At 29.9% G+C, this 22,263-nt stretch overlaps 1 protein-coding gene across 1 annotated transcript in view; it reads right to left on the bottom strand.

The window, feature by feature from the left end:
• Positions 1-21,945, bottom strand: part of LOC108913014 — a 153,466-nt gene extending 131,521 nt beyond the window's left edge. Inside the window, exons 1-2 of the mRNA XM_023455413.1 lie at positions 21,663-21,945; positions 9,030-9,252 (exon numbers count right to left, since the gene is read on the bottom strand). Of these exons, the coding sequence (XP_023311181.1) occupies positions 9,030-9,236 (207 nt within the window). The 5' untranslated portion in view covers positions 9,237-9,252; positions 21,663-21,945. The remainder of the gene's footprint in view (positions 1-9,029; positions 9,253-21,662) is intronic.
• Between the last annotated feature and the right edge of the window lie 318 nt (positions 21,946-22,263).

Here is a 22,263-nt window from a genome sequence, read left to right as displayed (position 1 = left end):
GGTTTGAAATAAAGCTGTTAACTATATCCCCAAACTATAATTGCTTTACAAATTTCTCCCGGTCATTTATCTTTTCTATTCGGATACTTTTACAACAGTCATTATTTATCATAAATTTTGTGGAAGACTCTGACAGAATTCTCGGCCATATAATAGCTTCATTATATGTTTTAATCATTTCAAGGAAGAGGGTAAGATTTAAATACATTCGATCCTAATAATGATATTAAGCGGACCCGCAAAGTAGGAATGAGCCTAAATAGGAATACATTTAAACCCTGATGAGGCTTTTCACCGACTCGGCTCCGCTTATTAAGTTATTAATAAGAGGAAAAACGCGTTAATGGCGATCCTTATGCCGCTGCAAACTTCAGAGCTGTTCGTTAGTTTTAATTGACACGGTTCGTAATTCTTCCATTTTTTTTTTTGTTATAGACGGTCGTAGTTAACGAAATATGCTGCAGTTTAATTGATAAATGTATTTTCAATGACTCCCAGCTGGAAGTTTTTTATAGCACGCCATGTTATTTCGATTAAACTAGACGAAAAAAGACCTGATATCCAAAACAAACCATAGAGAATCGGGCACCACATGGGAAAACTAAACATTGTTTAATTTTGAAAACGTGTACTCTGCCAACTATAAAAACCTACAATAATTTGCTCAAATTATAAACACATCAAACTCTCTTTATATTATAACTTCGGGGCTACTGTATCTAAATTCAAACATAATTGAAGTGGGCGATGAGTAGAATAAATACCATAAGAATATTTTAATATAACGTTTGTAAATTATTCTTCGAACAGGTCGATATATGATTAGTGAGTTTATATCGAGGTTTATATTTAATGTCGAGAACACTTAATTACATATTTAATATATTCGTTCACTTTCCGATCCTATAAGGCCAGTATTAAACATTATAAATTAAAGAAATTATTAGGTCGACGGGCAGGAGGTAAATACTTATACAATTTTTTATATAAAATTTTCAATAAAAGTATCAACATACATTACTAAAAAACACTTGAATTTATAGCAACACGCCTACTAGCTAAGCAATTTGCTGCTAATGTTTTACGAATGGCGATTCATATTTGTTTGAAAAAATTAAAAGTATTGTTTTGTGACGACAGGATTTTTCGCTGGCAAACCTTATCGAAACTTTACTCTTAACCAACACACCTAACGATTTATCTGCACAGATCAAACTGTACTAACCTATCTGACGTGTGAATGGAAAATTGTTTGGTTTGCGCAAATATTTATTTATTTTGAATAATATAAAGAATGGGCTTGCAATTTTAAATTCATATTTTAATTTTCAATAATCAACTAAAATCAATGTAATCAAAAAATTGCAAAATAATTTTTATTATTTAACATCATTTGATTTAATATAAACGGCATTTAAATTTGCTTTTATGATCAAATGTTTAAAAGACACTGAACATGGTTGCAATGGCTAAAACTTTTTTGTCAACTAACATTTTCCACGCCTGTTCAGAAAATAAGTTTTCCAGTGATTTTTTGTTACAATGTAAAACAATGGGCAGTAATCGTTCTACCAGAAGCCTCATGTGCCTTATAGAAATATTATATTATAGTGTATAATATTGTGCACAGTAATATACATTTTTAGATTTTTTTTCCTATCTAAAAAGCTATAAATATAACTAGGGCATGACTTGTCATCCAATAAATTGACTTCAAGACATGCTGAGTTAACTTGAAAATCAGAAAAGCATATTAAGTAGATAATATTAAAAAACTACATGATTTTCCAAGTACTAGATTCGATTATTACCTATTACTTGACTTGATTTCGGATAGTGTCAAATTTGACACTATCAACACGTCAATAGTATTTAACAAACATTCGATCACTATTATGTTTTGATTTAAATGTGACTTGATTTCAAATCAAAGCAAAAGTCTTGAAAATCAAGTCATGCAGTTTTAAAGAGTTACTTACTTGAATGTTCAAATACTTGAATATAAGTAGACACATTTATTAGATCACAATTATTTGACTCCAATCAAGTCAAATCAAGTAGCTAGAAAGTAAAAGTAGTTTTAGGTTTTAAAGAACCACTTGATTTTCAAGTACTTAAACTATAATTTTAAGTTAAGTCTAGTAGCATGATAGTCAAGTTAGTCGTTAAGTTATATAGAGTTGGTTAGATTCAATCGCACTTTAAAAAATAACGAAAGTATGATAAAATATGAGAGTTGTCTTCTTTAGGAGTACAATAAACGTTTTATGTTTATTTCTAGAATACGAAAAAAATATTCTACTTTGGGTACATAATGAATAGTGGATAAAGTGGCGCTGCTTATTAATTTAGTATTCCTTTTAAGTACCCGATGTTTGGATTTCGTTTAAGCAATACGAGCTTTATATACCCCTATAGGTATCGGTAGCCAAGCCGTCCAAATCAAATTGTATTCGTCCGTATGAAATAGTCAGCACTTTCTCGGAGTTCTCCCATTTTATGGCCAAATTTTATAGCACAGACTGCTGCAGTTTGTATATTTTTGTTGTTTCTTCAGTTCGAGTAAGCTCAACCGTACCAATATTTAAATTTCATTCGTGTGCTTCAAGTATTTATTGCAGATGCAATTATAGTACTTTACTAAACTTCGAAAGGGTAATTCCTGGATTTTATTTCGCGGAATACTTACTTAGTACGAGAAGTAAACTGCGGAACCAATTATCAAAGTTCTGTTTCAAACTGTACAATGTAGCGTTTTATAAAAATCGGAATGATTAAATTGCAGCAATGGAAGTATCGTGGAATAAAATGGATATTGAATAAAATATTTTGGCTCTAGCGGCTATTGTCCCGGTGGTACGAACGAATAATTCATGCACAAATTCAATATTTGCAATATATATGACACGTACATTGCGATGGCCTTTTATTGTGCGGCTAGCCGCACATTCATTTTATGTGGAATCAGTTTCAGTGATTTTAATGCAAATAATATATGGGTTACAATAGCGGTTATTACATCCTTTTCATTTTTCTCTTAATTAAGGGAAATTTAAACCAACCATAAAAATTCCTACATTGTAACTGAAATTGTTCCTGTTTGGATAGTATTTTATATGTACATACATTACTACTTAGGGAGCAAATGTGTTTATTGGCTCCCTACGTCAAAGTTAAAATTTAAAACAACGAAAATTCCACGAAGTTATTTCCGGATAAAAAGTGTTACTTTTTAAATGTCACATTGTATGATCCGCAAACACTTGAATTGCCACAGTTGGAAAGTATGAATCAGCCGTTGTGAGGTATAGTTTTTCCGATCTCAATTGAAGAACTAAGAGGAAGGCGGTACCTATGTACCAGGTTCGGTCGCTGACGCAGCAACTAGGTATTGAAATATTTGAAAAACTTGTTCCCATATTTATTGAGCCATACCCATATACAGGTCTGGTCGTCCAGTTGAAGAATGGGCGCGTGGGCAAACGTGGCACAAACACAGCAGTACTGGGCGACCTGGCCATAAATTCAGTTGTCAACAAATTGTCTAGCAGTGCAGTGCAGCAATGCGGAATTTGGTGTGATTCAGGTAATTTTAATTTATTATAGGCAGCTTCTATTACTCTTCATATTGCAATTGCGAAAGGGAGAAATAAGAGGGATATTTTGTTTACTAATATTATTACAACATGGCATTTTGAAGACCTTTTGAAACGGAACAAAACGAAATTTACCATCAATATAACAAAATTGTTTGAACACATAAATAATTAAAATATGTTGTTGGTCAAATGAACATATAATTTTCTATGTAGATATACAAATTATTATAATTTTTTACCTTTAGCAGAAAACTTTTTTAGGGACGCCTATGAAAATAATTAAATTTTATTGCTAGGCGTTTTTATACATGTTCAACTGACTTCGGAAAGACAATAAAAGTGGATGTGAAGACATTGCATTCATGAAGTTTTCGAGGATATATAATAGTATGATTAATATGGCTTCCAAAAAGTGACATTATTGATTAGTGTTCAGCGGAATGAAATTATTAGTATCGATAGAAAAATGTTATATGGGGCTAAAACCTGCATTTTTGTAGTCTTACCAACTTCTTGCAGGAGCAGACTCGTCCATAAAAATGCAGCTTTTTGGTTTCGTTACCTAAATAATTATTATCAACTCCGTTGTTTTTTTATGAAACATAGTACTGACTTTTATTCTATGCCGGCAATAGTGTCTGAAATTTTAAAAACAAAAAAATGGAACGGTTGATGGTGGAAAGGGATGTTATAATAGAAGAGATACATTTTAGGCACATGACAAATATAATGCTCTTTGAAGAGATAATTTAATTTCTTCATTTTTTTTCTCCTGGTATTGATCTATTCGTTATTGTTTATTTTTTACAACAATGCTCTTGGATGGAACGGATATGGTTTCTATATTATCTAACAGCCAAACTTTCTTTGCAATTCAAGTAAAAAAAATAATACATAATTTATTTGTTCTTAGAACAAAATATGTGGTTCTAGTTTGACAATAGGGAAAATTAGTTGCAAAAGACTAAAACCATTCATTCCTATCTATCTCTATCTCATAAAAACAACCCATTGAAAAATCCCAAATAATGCAAAATTAGAAAATTTGGTTTCCATATAAGGAATAATTTTTATTTAATCAGATTTTTATTATATAAAATTATTTTTTAATAAAGTTAACGAATTTTACGTCTTTTACTGAAAATTACCTCAATATTGGTAAAAACCACGTGTCGATATCCTTTATACAATAGGAAATATTAACAAAATTGTGGAATATACAGTGCATTCTCAAAAAAATAAATACCCAAAAGTATACAGGCGAATAGAAGATGAAAAATGAATTGTTGTTTCCCCAATAAATTAATACATGATCGAAAAAGCTTGAAGCTCTTGAAAATATTTAATAAAAATTATATTCTGGATGCCCCTTTAGGGAACAGTAGTCTTCTAAAAAGGCTATGGAGAAACCTCGTATCTATATCAATATACAAGAATAGAATCCTTTTCATTCTGTTTTTACTATACACCTCGATTTCAATGATTTATTCAAAAGAAAGTAACTATATTACATATTTATATAGATATTAACTTATGGGCAATGATTTTATTAATGCAATGTATGTTCAATTGCATTTTTGAAAAAGAAAACTGTTATTTTTTTTATGAAACTGTATGAAGCTTCAGAAATATTTCAGAATTATTTAATTGATTTGGTAAGTTAGTCGAAATAAAGAAATACTATCGAATTGAAAACAAAATTGACATAAATTTTTTTTCACGAACAATGAGGAATTAAATGCATAATATTCCGGAATTCCTTTATGAGATCTACAGCTCGAAAACCAGTAGCTGCCTTCTAGGCCTAAAGTGTTCTGTCATGAACATAGAGAACAATAAAACACGTTTCGTAATACATTTTAGTCTACAAACAAGCCTTATAGAAAGTAGTTTAAGTAGGTGTTGCATAGAATTACTCTAAATCTCAATTTATCTATAATAAATTCATTGAAACCGACGGTGTTTGAGAGATATATTCGTATAATATCCAGTTCCACTTAATGTATGTCTTTATTAAAACAGGAATAAAATTAATGAATTGTAGCTCTTATATTTTATTTTAATATACCATTTTAAATTTACAGCAGTTAAATATCTCAGTTTATTTGACTTGTACTTATGTCTGACATATTAATTTAAGTGTAGGTGCAGCAACTTTCTCACGAACTTAAAGTTTGAGATACTGCAACTTACTGCAAAAGAAGGAAAAACTGCTGGTGAAAATGTTTAAACTAAAATAATCATTTTAATAATTGATTTCTCAAGTATTACTCAGAAATAATAGAAAAGAAGTAGATAGAGAAGGAAGGGGTGGCCATTACAGATTTAGGAGCGAGTCGCACTTGCGATATAAATAATTGTTTTAATATTACCGAAGTATTATTCAAATAGTACTTACAAAACCGTTTGGAGTATAATTATAGTGAAAATGTACTGGTATAATTCATATGAGTCCGAACCTTTACTAGAGTACAGAGCCTTCAAATGATTACAAGCCACGTGGCCCTAAGCTTAGGCAACCAACATTGCACGGCTGGTACTGGTACTTGCCTGTGGTACTGTGGCAGTTAAATCGCACTTAGTTTTATTAAATGTGAATGTGCAAGTTAAATGTGTAAAGGTAAAATAAAATTTGAATAAACTTAAGAAACTCTCTCATCGTCTTAAATGTTTTTTCACATAAAAGAAACATTTATTTTTGTTTTATTTACTTTTAAATTGGAAATATTTTTTTAATATCTTAAGAAACACTGAAGAAAAGTTAACTTGAAATTATCTAGTCACATATCTCACTAACAAAATTTCGAGGAAAAGTTCGTCTTTTCCATTCGGGATGTTCTACAGGATCGCACGGGATTTGAATAAACAATTGCCTAATCTACAAGTGCAAGCATAATTTATAGCGCACATTAGCTTCGTTTCTGCAGCAGTTGAGGATAGGGTTACCAGATCTATTTCATGACAAACCCGGAGACATGACCCGTTTGTATAATTGACGCCTAAAAAAAAGGTTCTGCAATTGCAATCGGACTAATCGATGTCTAAAAAAAAGGACACAATCAGGAAATATATACTTTGTGACCCGGGGAAATGGATTTCGGGGGTAGGGCGTTGTATAATTGATGTCTAAAAAAAACACACAAAATGTCGAAAATATCTCACGATTTTCCCGCAACAAACAAAACCCGGGGAAATGACATGTTAACCCGGAGCCCGACGATGTGCCATCAAAACCCGAAGACTCCGGGTCAACCCCGGAGATCTGGCGAGCCTAGTTGAGGACCGATTTGAAACTATAAGAGATGTTTGACCAATTGGTTCGTGACCTTAAACTCACTGAAAGTATGTGACAACTTAAGTGACCGAGTATATCTGATAGTTTGAACAGTTTGATAGAGCTGCAGAAACCTATTACCGCGTGCATTCCCAGTTTAAATTATTGTCATAAAAACAAGTATTTATATATATATTGTTATGGTGTAGTTATGTGATAATTTTTCTATGTGTTTATATGAGCGCCAAATTAATTTTAATTTAAGTTTTTGTGTAACCTGTAATTTCAATTTTTAGTGTAGTGTTGGTTGTATACTTTGCCCTGCTAGCTGTAAACCCTGCTCAGGAGTTGGTTCAATTCAAACTAGTATTCTTCCAGAAACCATGCAAACTAACAACTCAAAAACAATAGAGGTTTAAATTAATTTATTAATATCAATCTGGTATTTAATATGGTCTATCAATATTTCAATTGAGAAATGTCACACAAATTGTCAAATATTTTGAAGTTCTTACACTGTTTTGAACACTTAAAACAAGAATTTATTTCGATCTGTATTACTGGTTGCCTTTTTGGATTTAATTTATATTTACTCGTATAATTTCTTGTTTTAATGTGTTCCTCTTTATATCTAATCTTATGATCTATAAATTTAAATAATTGGCCAAATATTTTTATGATGTTTGATATATGTCTGACTTAAATTTGTTTCAGCTGATTGATTCTAAATATAGCAAGCTTTTAAACGAAATTTACTGTTAGTCTGTGCACTATTTGTATACAACAATTGAAAGAAAGAAAGGTACCTTTTCTTTTTATATACCGGTTTTTGTTTGTTTCCTTTCCTTTCCGGTTTCAGTAGATGTTTGGATCCTATCTGCTACACCGTTTTCTGATTAATTTTCTGGTAACTTGCCACTAATACTGCTCCTCTGGCCTCTTATTTGTCTAGTTTCCTGGACCTCGCCTGGGATCGTCTTTCTTCCTCTTGGCTGCTGGCTTTCCGCTTTCTCTTTGCTGCTGATATGGATAGTTCGTTTTCTTTCTGCTGCTTTGATTTGTCTTCCGGGTTCTTTTAATATCTTTCTATATTATTTGACGTCTCTATCTCCAAATTCTTGTAACTAATCAATAATTATTATTTTTTTTCTCACTACCTTGATTTTGGTTTTTCCTCTGTTAAGGTTCCTTCACATATCTCGTTCTGCTTTCTTTTTACTTGCCGTTTTTATTTCTTTTTCACTCACCTCACTTCACTTAACCTTTACACTTCTATCCTATTATAGTTTCTTAACAATCTCCATTTACATTCCACTTCAAAATATTTCTTATTCTCTACTCTTATGTTACTTTTCTCTTTACTACTTGATTCCATGTGAATAACACTTTAAATTTTTGACATTTCTTTGACACATTGATTTTACCAAATTATGACATATCTTTGACCCTTCATATTTTTTTCTACTTAATATTATACCATATACTATAACTATTTATAAATACTCTAACATTTATTCTCTTTTATTAGATATCGGTAACGAATATGATTCCTAATACTGATTCAATACTAACAACAATAAATAATAACCACTTCAAACCATCATGTTTACTGCTTTGTCTTTTAAATAGACCTTTGATTTACATTTTGATTTGTTCTCTCATATCTGATTTCATTTCAATATATATATATTTTATTATTGTGTTGTTCTTATTTAAAACGAAAATAGCATAAACGGATAGATTGACAAAAATCCCACAGATATATTTTTTCCTCTGTCAATTATGATTTTATACAAAGCAGTCATTTCGAATGTTTTATTCAATTTTGTAGTGTAAATATAAATTTCCCAGTTGTAATTAATGACTTTCTAATATATTTTTGGTTCGGATCTTTCTGAACACATTTTAGCGATAACAAAATTTGATAAAATAAAGAATTATAGATGTACAAACAATTGGAGCAACTTGGGATATTATAAATTAGCTCGTATACAAAAATGACGATATTATGAGACCTAAAAAGTCAAATATAAAAGTTATGCACCTTTTATTTTATAAAATTTGTGTAATACGTAGTTTAATATCGACGTGTTGCGTACGGCGATTAAATTTAATCTCTATTTATAGCCCCTTGTCATGAAAGATTACGAACTTACCGGTAGTGCATCACACGTTTCGATGGGCAGGGGGTCCTCAGAGCAGTACATGGGGTCAGTCGGCTGCAGGATAGGTGGCCGAGGCGGCGGTGGCAACATAAACTCCGGGGGTGGACCGGGACAGTCGCAGTCGGCTCCCGCCTCCATGCCCCACATGGCCTCGAGACTTGGTGGTGGATCGTCGCCGTAATCTCCAGGTCTTTCCATAGACCTTAGCAGATTACTGCAAAAAATGAAAAGTTTGCTTGTTAATTAAAAAAATTAATTCAGTAATCTACGTTTTTAGTGCAATATCATTAGAAAGGACATGGAATATTAAAAATTTGTGAAAGTTAAAAAAAATTGTGTCCTGAGAATTTATAGTGATTTATTAAAATGTATCTATAAACCCATAGAGAAGACATTTCACAAAAATGTTGCAGAGCTATGTCATAACCTCCTAGATTTTTTCCAATATTACTGTATAAAAAAAAATTATAGTTGGCGTCATTGTCGAAAACATAATTATTGCTCGATTTTTTAACATTCATATTAAAGTGCCATAAAAAAATAAAATAGTGTAAATGTTGTAGTACCTATGTTTTATGCACGATTTGTTTTTTTTTTATTTGTCAAATCTATGGTAATGTTATTCAGTTATACATTTATTGTTATTATTTAATGACAATATTTATTTTTTTACTGCAAAAAGTTTTTTTGGGTAAATAGTTTATCTTGAATCAGTTACTGAGTTACTGTATTGTAAATTGTTTTATTTATCTGAGTTACGTAAATTCAATTATTTTGAATACTTACTGTTCAGTTAAATGAGGTTAACTGAGATCTCAGATAAATAAAACAAAGCCGTAGCTAAACTATTATTATTCATTTTAAATTTGCCGCCTAATTATATTACAAAACCAGAGCAATCTGTTAAACACTTTCTTGATCTTAATTAAACACATAGGTCCATTTCAGGAGCACAATAGATGGCCCTGGCAGTGGCATTCTGACACTGATAGTAGTTTAGAGTGACAACTTATTTCTTTATACGAAATCATATCAAGGTCTGTGAGATATGTTATGGTTTGTATCTCGTAAATTTAAGTTGTATCTATCTAATAATTAAGAGAATTGTCTCGTAGCGACGAGTTGTATCTCGTAAAGACGAGTTATAATTCGATATTACGATCTGTGTCTCATAATTATGATTTTTGTTTCGAAATTTCGAGTTATATCTCGTAATTATGATATGCGTTGTGTTTTGCTGTTTTAAGCTGTATTTTCTAATTTCGAGTTATATTTAGTAATGGTAAGTTGTATCTCGTAATGACGAGATATCTTGAAACTACTACTTGTATCTAGTAATTACCTGTTTTTGTCTGTAATTACGAGTTTTATCTAGTAATTATGTGTTCTATCTAGTAATTACGGTTGTATCTCGTAATAACAGGTCGCAATTCGAAATTACTACTTATATCCCGCAATTATGATTTAGCTGGTAATTATACGAGTTATATCTCGGAATTATAAGTTGTATTTCATAATTTCGAATTGTATAGTTTTCTGAATTCCGTAGCTACTTAGCTGTATGAAATACAATTTGTAATTACGAGGCAGAACTTGTAATTATGAGAACAATTTCTAACGATGAGATACAAGTCATAATTATAAGTAGGCTTAGTGCATGTGCAGAGTCTAACAGAGTCGGAGCGGGGTCTGGCCTTCACAGCTGACTCGCGTTTTGAACTGTTCAGTTATTTACAGAACCTTGTAGTAGTTGGTGTCGCGTCGATACCTTTCTTTTTTACGTCTGCTGTAAATTGTATTCGGTGTGTGTATTTAAATAACCATTTATAAATAGTAATATAATTTACATTAACAACTATTAGTTGGGGGTAAAAGTGAAGCAAAATGTCAAAAGAAAAAAGAAATAGATGGGAATTATTTCAAATGTGACAGCAATAAATATTTATCTTCGGTGTAGGTAAAGTAACTTTTTTATATAATTTATCAAAAAGATCACAATTAATATTTATTTTAACATACCAAGTTCGAGGATAATTGGTCTACTTTGGTACTTTTTGATTTGATAAATCATTGCCATTTTAATGATAAATAACTTTTAATAAAATTCCTGATCTATTACAAAAAAGGCACTTTATCTGCACAAGAGGTATCTGCACAAACTAGAGGTATCATATTTCGCCTATTTTCGGTTTAAAATCTTCATTCTACACTGAACAAACGATTTATTTGGACTAAATAAATATCGTTTGCAATGAACTAATCCTAGTTTTGGATACTGCTTAGCATATATAGTGTGAAAAGTAACTAATAATAAGTTCATAGTTTGGTAATAAACCTTATTTGAATGTTAATTTATTTTTACTGTAATATTACATTTCGCCTCTTTATTATTAATCTACATATTTTAATATGTAGGTGACATAAAATTATTAGAAATATATCTTGGCTTAATGTGAACTAACAGTTTTTCAGTGAAAATAGGTTATTTTAATATTAATAAATCAATGGTTTATAAAAAGTGAATTGTTTTTTACACTAATATTGGACGTATTTCTTTCTTGATTAGTCTCAAAATTACTTTCTCAAATTTAATTAAACTGATAATTAGATAACTTATCTAACTATAAGTCTATAATTAAATTTGAAAAGGTATATAGTATTGAGATCTACTAATTGAGAAGCACATACGAGTATACGATATACGATACTTTTATTCGAACATTTCATTTTTGCTAAAAATTAATTTTGAAACTTAAACATATCGTTCAAAACTGCTTGTCGTAATTGTTGACAGTTTTATGATTAAAAATAATTTTCGGATTTTTAAATTGGGTTTTATTATAAATTGATGAAACTACAACAGCAACACTATGTCCGTATCTAAAACTGAGTTTTTGATGGTTAGTACTTGTTGGGCCCTAACTTCCACAGTTTCTGCATCCATTTTAATTAGGAGCAATCGGAACACAGCACTCTGTAACTATATGCGCATGTTATATTATGAATATGATCTAAGAACAACAAGAAACACTACCTTTTGATTTAGTCCATACTAGCCTACTGAACTACACAATACACTACAGGCACCTTGCATACATAGCCGCCATGATGGCAAAGATATGACTGTCAGGGGAGAGCACAACTTGGTCACGTGATTGGAGTAATTTTTAAATAATATTTTTTAATATTGAACTGATAATAATTTTAAACTATATAAAAATTTAATTTTTATAACCAGCTGGTTCACGTTTAAGAAATTATATATTTGGAATAATTTTCCTTTAAAGTTTAATTCTAACGTTTGATAGGCCAATATAAAATAATATTTATTAAATAAAAACGAATATAAATTTGTATTAAAAATTTATTCTTTTAATTCGCCTAAACAAAACAACTGACTGCATTCAAAACAACCGATTGCTTTAATAGAAAGTAATTGTTTCTTCAGTGTATATTATTTTCCTAAACATGGAGCAAAAGACATATTTTTTCTTAATGACCGTCACGCAAATATCAAAATAGTACCCAGATCGTTAAAAAAATACAGTGTTCAAGCTTTCAGCAATAATAACACACATGCCATTCACGACATTATGTTTACCTTTTCTTAATTGTACTTAATGAACCACAATTTTGGAAACACAGTCGTATATTTCACATTTCTGTATCATCGATTTGCTTATCTATCTATTTTATGTATAGTTGTGTTGAATACAATAAAATAAATTTGACACAATGGCTTGATAACATTGTTTTAACATCGAAGTTATATTAAATGCCTATTTGATAGCAGATATAAATCGACAGTATATTGGTATAAGCTAATGTTTGTATCATTTTATTATTTTTCATCTTTATTTCATATTTTATTTATTTATATCGGCTTTTAGGTTTCTGTTTTATAGAAATCAGATTAGATGTCACACATATATAAAATATTATACGTATTTATCATTTCTCAGATAAAGTAGAGGATGGAGTAGATAACATATTATGTCTATATGCACTTTTACCTAAAATGTCATAGACATATTATGTATCGATGTTAAAAAGTAGTTTTTGTCAGGGGGTAATTAAAAATTACAGTTTTTTTGAAAGGGGCACCTCATGTATTGTTAAGACATTTGGATAGAATATGTTTTAGTGGTATAACATGGTTTAATGGGTCCAGTGGCAAGAGAGATATCAAATAAAGTCAAGTTTGTGTCTGACATGACACGTGACTTATCTACATTATTATTTGTATTAAAAATTACTAATAAATGTGTAAGGTTATGTACTTTTCTATACAATAATGGCGTTCCACTTGTAATAAATGTAAGTTTCTGTCTTAGACAGTTTGTATCACCCTGTACATTTTATCTATGAAAACATTGACAAAAAGTAGAACAAAACAGAAAAGTAACCACTAATTTTTCTTAAAGTCGCTATGTCATAAAGAATTAAAATGAAATGAAACCTATTATTACCGTTCATACCTACAAACTTGAGTTGTACCCTCTTAAAAAATAAATACTAGTTCTCTACTTCTGGCACTACGCAGACAGAAAATATTTGTTTCTAAAGTCGATTACCCCTGTGCCCTAATAATAAATAACGTTGCACAAACACATCTATCTCAACTATTTGTAAATGAAACATCTATCACAATAGAAATTATAAACCTGAACACATGCGATAATTTTTATCAGGAGTAATTTGGTTCAATCACCACGTTATCGGCTTTACGATAGTTTTCAATAGGATTATCTCAATAGTTTTATTTGCATTGTGCCGGGAAAATGCATCGAGTATTGGTAAATATTTGAATACGCATTTATTTCTTACAACATATATTGAACATATTGCGTTCGTGAGAAAAAAAATAGCCATGCGTTGCAAGCTGTAGTAAAACTAATGGAGATAAATAAAATCCATAGTATAAAATTGTACACTGAGAAAATTATTATCTAATATCAAACTAACCTGTGAGGTCATGTATGATTCCTTTAAATTTAAATTACCTAATTGTTTATTATCTATGTAGAATAATACATATTTTTTTTTATAACTTTACATTTAAATTACATATTATTATCATAAGGTTAGTTAGTTTAAATTAAATAAACGAAAAGTAAATCTTACACTATTTAATATTAAACTTTATGAATGGTAAATATTAAATAAATTTTGACTGCTACAAATGCACTGAAATTTTCAACAAAACAAAAAATTCAACTTGTATTTTAGAATCTACCAGCAGCGCACAGCACAAAAGTTCAGAGGAAAAAAACGAGGCGTGACCCCCAAAAAAATATTACCCTGTGGGATGTCACAACCATTTGGCATGTCCAGTGATGTAAGCCCTACAGAGTAACCTATATTCCAAATTTAAGCTAAATATTTCAAAAACTGCAGGAGCTATAGAGAAAAAACTAAACAAATCTTGAAATTTCAACACCCTGTAGATCGGTAGCGAAGAGTTTGTGTACCTATTTTTATATGAAAGTTTTAGTCATGAAATTATGTACATGATGTTTGGGAACACCCTGTATATAACAATTAATAATAGTTGGCATTATACTTTGTTTTCGTACATATTTGTTATACTTAGGTAGGTACCTACATATACTATAATCAAATCCAAATTGAATGTATATGCCTAAGAAATTATTTTTAAATTTATAAAATTTTTCAATACTAATATGAAGTTTCCACATTCTTTTATTTTGTACCAATTTTACTGCAACTTAAGTTGTAACTTTAATGAAATAAAGTCTATCTTTATATATGACTTGTTTCATTTCTGCCCTTACTTTTACATTTTCGTCAATGCCCATTAGGAGAAGTGTTTGATTCTTTTTAAATATTTTCTTTAAAGAAAATGTCTTCCAGATGAAAGTGTAGTAAATTTTTTACACATGCCTCTAATCCTAAATTGTTTTGTCAATTGTAATGTAACTTGGTCATTATTTTATGAAACTACAACAAATTAAAATTTCAAATATCAAAAAACTATGTTAAATATAAAAACGTATGCTGCTTTACTATTAAAAGGACACAAATTAGCAGTAAACATTTAAAGTTTAGTAGTAAACATTGTGTTTTAATGATTTAACTATTACATTACTAGGTTAAATAGTAAGTGTAGTTGTTCTTGAAATAAACAAAAAAGACTTGTGATAAATTACCAAAATATGTTTTATAATATATGACAATTTCATAAAACTTGAGTTAATAAACTGTATTCAAACCTAGTTTAGGACAAACGGAAATGACTAAATGGAAACTAATGTTTCTCTCAGTATAGTTATATAAAAATATAGACTGAGAAAGAAAAAAACCCCTTCGCTTCCAAAATGCAAGACAAAATATAAAACAAAACCCAAAAAAACAGCTGTTCGGCAATGGGCTAATTGAAGACCCTGGTGCAAACAACGAAGGGATACACCTAAGTAACACTATGTAAAATGTTCGGAAGAGGTAAAACATGTTTTAATTTGAAGTTAGTGTTTATAATTACATAATTTGTCGAAACTAGTATAATATTTGAGTCTAAGTTAGAGTGAATATTCGTATACATAATGATGTATATTAAATTCTCAAATTCCATATTTGCAGCAGACCAAATATTTAAACACATATCTGCAGATGTTTCATGTTGTGTACATATCCCTTCCTGCATTTCAGTTGTAATAATCCAAGGAATAGAATTAATTCTGTAAGTTCAGTCTGGGAATTACTTTCGATTAGTTTAAGTTTTGGTAACAACGAAGTTCTGTAATGGCTATCAATTAAAAAATTTGTAAAGATTGTGATTGTGGCACTACTTAAATATATTTAAAATACTTGGTAGTAATTAAGTAATTTACTATTCCATTGCAGTGTGTTGTCTAAATAAATGCAGCAAAAGAATAGTTTAAATCGAATTTAAATGTCAGTTTAAACAATTGGTAATAACACTACTACTACTTGAAGGTAAATGATCTCGCATACTAAATACTAAAATGGACAACAGTGAATATGGATGTGCATGGAGTAGAGTGGACAAAGTTAGTATTCAAAATATAAATAAACAATTTACTAACACATTATTGTTTTAGGAATTATATTACTTTCCACATTTTACACCATTCTTTAAAAAGTCGGTTTTGTCATTTCCTTCCATAAGGAAATTATGACCTGAAGACTGATTTCAAATTGACCGTAATAATAAAAAATAGAACAATTAATTGAAATGAAGAATATATTGTTTTAAAGAAAGATCGATACAACTACGATAGAATTAGGCGCATAATATAAATACAAATTTTACTTAAAAATTATTTAATAAGGTATTGCACTCTATTAATCTATATTTAAGTAACACTTAAAATGTTATCAATTACCTATCTATGAGGCTGTTAGTGCTGTTACCTGTAGCAGAGAAAAAGGAGTATAGCATTTTCATTTTTCCGTTAGAATACTGTTGCCACTTTTGTGAAAAACACAACATACCCTTTTTAAATAAACTAAGAGATTATAAATTTTACAACCGACAGATTCTAAATGCCTAAAGAATTTTTTTCCTGGAGTATTAGTATTAAAATAATAATTTACCTACAGCAAAACTGAAGTAGTTACTGGTACTATTAAAATAAGAATAAACGCTATATAGTAGTAAAAAAAGAACAGTCCTCTGTTGAAAAAAAAAGGAATTAACATTAGGTATTAGTATCTATACTTGTAATCATGTATCGATCATAGTATGTTTTGAAATGATACCATTGTTATAATTACAGTAGGTACCTATGAGGAACATAATGCTTTAGTTAAGCACATACGACCTTTTGAACATTTTTTAAAGAGTAGTTACACTTTTCATATAATGTTTAAATAACACTGACAGAGAAATAAAATACAGTAATTTGTTAACACGAGATGCTGAACATTTTAATTGCTGTAGTATCTTTAATTTTTAATACTAGCGTTAAATTCTTTCACTAAGATTTCCGATAATATAAAATCTTTTATTAATTGTAGGTAATAGATCTAATAATAATCTTAATTTCATGATGTAACTGATAAATGACTGGATAATTATTACAATAATATACGTTAGGTATGGAATTAATAGTATTGGCCTCAGTATTAGTCGGATATAACTATTTTTTCAAATTTTTGTGTTAATTTCGACGGATGTAATTCACATCATACACCTTCCTCTTACATCCTAGAAACTTCATGAATAATTAATGTTATGATCAGCAGAACGTTCCTAAATGGGAGGTAACTGTACCTTTTTAATTAATAAATAAATAATGTACTTAATGTAGTATGAGCGTTATAGGTATACGCTATATGCAGCCGTGACTTTTTACTATAATTAAATCCAACATCACGCAAAAAGGTTAATGTATCTATTTTAATTAACGGTCTACTTCTTTTTGCAAAATATAAATTAATTAACTTGCTTTGTATGACCTACTTTTCCCGGTTTCCGATATGCAGGAAGTGTTTCTAGGAATAATACTTTTTATAAATTTACTAAAAACGTGCTAGCGCAACGAACAAGTTTCTCTTTGCATGGCAAGCTGCTGAGTAATGAATTTATAAATTTTTTCTTAAAACCGGATTGAATATAGGTATTATAGGTAAAAGTATAATTATTTATTATTAAAATTTCAGTAAAAGTAGGCTTTAAATTCACCGAGAAAACAAAAAACATAACTATAGGATGTAGTATTAAAAAAAGGAAGTTTAAACATTCTGTTAAATTGAAAATGCGAAGAACTTGATTTGGTATAAATTTTATTTGAAACACGTTTTGTATAAGAAAAAATCTGCAGAAAAATTCATCTTTAGTGGACATCGATACACGCTTTTTAGCAACCAAAGTTGACAGGTGGGTATTATCAAAATTTTTATTGGGTTATTGTTATTAAAATAAAAATATATTTCATGATAAAATAAACATATTATTTACTATACAACTGATAAATTGCTATCTAACCTTATTCGACAGAATTATATCTACATTATTCATAGAAACATTGAAAAAATATAAAATCAAATGACTCACTGTAAGGTTTGCCAACAATGTATGTTTATATTCATAAAATTTGGTAACTAAAAAAGATAACAAATAAACTTGAAGAAATGTATCCTTTGTGTTAATAAATAAATGTTTTTATTCCTTACTAACTTTACTGCTTCTGATGTATGAGCCTATAGCTTTCAATTGAATTGTAAGCGAATAGATCGTGTGTCGATTAAGATATCCGCATATATTTTCATATTTTCCATCTTTTATTATTTACGTAGGAAGTACTTCAGAGGCTCAGAATGTGGGTAGAATTTTCTATGAATCAAATCAAAACAAAGCGTACATTTGACAGAGAACAATTACTTTCAAATTTTTACTTTTTTAACGTTATGGTCGATAGAAAGCATTTTCTCTATTGGTTTATTTATAAATTAATAAAACCTACCTACCCACCGAATCTATTTACCGATTTCAAATAATATAAAATAGTTTGGTGTTATAAAAACTAGTACTCGATGTGTCGTTAGTACAAAATATCTATATACACTGAGAAATAATGGGCACAAAACTAACTTTTTAAGTAGATATAAACACAATTTCTGTCTAGACACTTTTCTAGATTAGAAAAAAATATATACCTACGGGAATACGCAGGATCAAATATGATTTCGTCGAAAGTTTTAGCCTTCCTTAACAATTCAACAGAAGCAAAAGTTTGCTCATACAAAAGAAAAATACGAGCTATCTGTTTTACACATAACGGCCCAGATTCCCGAGTTCTCAAGACTGTTTTCTTTGCTTTTTTATTTTACTGTTACACAAAGAAAATGCTTGGAGTAATTATCAATGTTTCAGTTTTCGTGCTGTACTTACAGAATTATGTACTTTTAAGGCAGAATTCGTGATCAGCGTTTCATTTCTACCGTTCTAAAGTTGAATTTATATTTTTTAAATAGGGCGTTACCTAAGTTTTATCAAGATAAGAGAAACATATTAAAAATAATGAAGTGTTTCCAAAAACTCTGCGTATTTATTGTATATTTATGATAAGATTTAAAAATACAAACTTGTTTATTTTTGAATTGATAGATTGGATTTTATTGGTATTAAATGAAATCACTAAAATAATTCATTTGGCTTCAGTAAAAATAAGTTTCAAATTCGAGTTTTTTCTGACAATTTAATTACCTTTTATAGCTGGTATATTTAGTACTAGTCTTATATAAATCATATTTGTGTGATGTTATACAATTTTTTATATGTCTTTTCCAAGTAATTGGTATTTTTTGTGGTGTCCCGATTGCAGATTTTATCTTTAATTTATTTTGCCTTCTTTAAGTTATTGTTTTTAACATTCTGCAAATGAAAAATTAATCATTTCTAAGGCACCAGCCCAATAATAGGTACAGCTACCGACTCTTCTCTGGCGACTAAATAGTTGATCTATTCAGCAAAAGAGGGTGCCAGACGAACTAAATGCGACACTTTATATTCTCTTGTGTACTAAGGAACAATATGTTTAAATTAATTAACTTCTCAACTACTTCAGATGACATAATTGCACTAATGCTTAAAATTGTTAATTTACGGAAGTTTCCAAACTGCACGTTACAGTTTTAAGAACAATTTTACTCCGTAAATATGTTTATAACAGGTTTTATTAATTAATATACAGTATACGATATTTGGAAGATATTTCTTTCAAATTCATTTCCTTTTTAAGAAAAAGTGGAGGGGTTGTCCATCAATGTTATTCATCAAATACGACTTCCTTAATTTATTATATCTAGGAGGCTATTATAGGGGTATCCCTGTCTGTATAGACAGTGCAGTTAAAAATGAAATGTGAAATACTATTTTTCATGAGAAAAATAAAAAATTATGGACTTAATGTAACAGTTAAAACTCATTGAAAACTGCTTTGATGAACAAATGATTTGTACAGTTTAGGTACAGGCACCTAAGTTGATTATTTTGTTTTGAGTGAGCACATTCTAATGAGGTTATCGTGAGACTAAATATTTAGATTATTTCATTATCGGTGACGTAGACGTAGAACTATTTTTTTTGCATTTTTTATACTTATTTGATAATATTTTCTATATTCCGAGTCTATATTATTGTTTTCTTCATTTTTTCTGAAATAGACTACAAACAATGTAGGAGAAAGAAGTTAGTTAAATCTACAGTTTTAAAATTATCACAATTTTTTAAATTTTAGTATATTGCTAATAAAGACATTAGTATTTCTATAAAACGTTTGCAGAAGTTATATTTTACGATATCAGTTGTCTAAATTGCCAGTGAGTACCGCTATTGATATATGTAGAAAAAATGGAAAAGTACCTAAATATCTTCTATTTTTTCTTTTACAGTATTGACACTTTACATATACGATAAATTCGCTGTTCAATATACACTCGTAGATTCTTCTATTTGCCGAAGAAATGGATAGAAGGTGGGTAGTGCGTTTTAGAAAATAATTGTTAAATTCTATTCCTTTGTTTATTTGATTTTTTTGTTCTTCTTTTAGCAGTTCCGTAAAATAATTTAATTTCCCGGATTTATTGAAAAAAAAAAAAACTGAATTGAGCAAAATATATATTTTCTTCTATTTAAAGGTATGGTATTCATCAGGTGACACAAGTACCTAAATGTGAAAACACAGGTGCTTTTTGCATTAATCAAATATGACGAATTTATGTGCTATTTGCTTTCAGATGAAAGCATTTGAATGAATATACGCTAATCAATAGATTTATTGCAATAGTCACTGAAAAAAGTATTCCATAATGTATTTTTTTGTTTATAAAACTATAATGCTTACACGTTCCAACGACAGGACTATACGGTTCAGCTGAGTATTATTGTGATTCTACTATACGCATATATCTTTGTAGTTACAGTTTACAAAGGTTGGAAACTGGTCCTACATTGTCGAGTATTAAAAGGGCCCCACTTTGTTCTGTATTCCGTTGTGTTACTTTGTAATTCATTCAGAACTATTTTTGCATTAGCTAAAGACACTATTCTTTAATTTTCAATTGTGATTAATTTGATAACATCCCATTCCTTCACTTTCTTGAACAAAATCAGTATTCGATAACTGGACCACTGATTCCCTTCAGTATCAATTCATTCACATAAAAATCATTTTAACAGGAAGAGTACAGATTATGTCTCGGATTATGTCGTAGAAAAGGAAATACTAAATTGTTAATTATCTTTAACAAATTATCTTGAGAATGTTTGGAAATGGGAGTCAGATATTTATATCAAGATGAATGAAGTTGCTACTGGATTTACCCAAATCGTACAGCTACTTTAGGTAATCTCAAGCCGTTTATGAGAATTTCCAAGTCATATCTTTTATCTTAAGTTAAATAGTTGGAACGCAATAGTGCAAAAGGATTTTGCGAAAATCGAGCACTATGGAAGTAAAATCTTTCATCTTATTTTAACACCAAAATAAAAATCGGAGGGTTTAAGAAGTGTTTCCGAACTATGTTTATCTAAAGCCCGATTATTTTCTTCGACGTCAGTAAAATGCATATATTTTCTTTCTTAAGCTAACCAAATTTCAGAAAGCATTGGGGATTTAAAGCAACTACAGCACACACCTTTACTAAATCCATTTAACAGCACACACTAAAACTAAACTCCATCATCATACACCAACACTAAAACACACTGGAAGACTCTTCCTGAATAAAAAATAATCCAATTTTCCTAAAAAGCTACACACATCGCAATCCTTTTCAAAACGGGGTGATATATAATCCAGGATGTGACAACAAAAACTTTTTACTACTACGGATACGTGCCGACGACTCCGTCGCGTTACGAAACGCCGCTGCAACTCTCCCGCGGTTCCAAACTAAACTGACGCGCCTGCCGAGGATCAGTAGGCACCACACAGTCATAGCAGACTTGATTCAGACGATTCCGAGTCAGACAGCTGCATGCTTACAATATCTGGTCCGCACCCCCACTACGAGCGAATGACCAATGGAATTCATAAGGTCTGGTGTGGAGAGGGTAATAATGTTATTATTTTGTAATTTACAGTTGGCCATGTTTACACTCAGGTAAGCAAGATGCGGAACGCGGTGGTTGTGGTTTGTAGGTCTGTGAAATTGATGGATAAGATTATGATTGATCTGGGATATGAGAAAAGTGAAATCGGTTTTACTTTTCTTTGTTGAGGAATTTATATTTTTG

The sequence above is a fragment of the Anoplophora glabripennis genome, unplaced genomic scaffold (genome assembly GCF_000390285.2).
Source record: "Anoplophora glabripennis isolate ALB-LARVAE unplaced genomic scaffold, Agla_2.0 scaffold669, whole genome shotgun sequence".
Lineage (NCBI taxonomy): Eukaryota > Metazoa > Arthropoda > Insecta > Coleoptera > Cerambycidae > Anoplophora > Anoplophora glabripennis.
The sequence above is the reverse complement of the archived record's forward strand: the minus strand, read 5'-3'. Positions and strand labels throughout refer to the sequence as shown.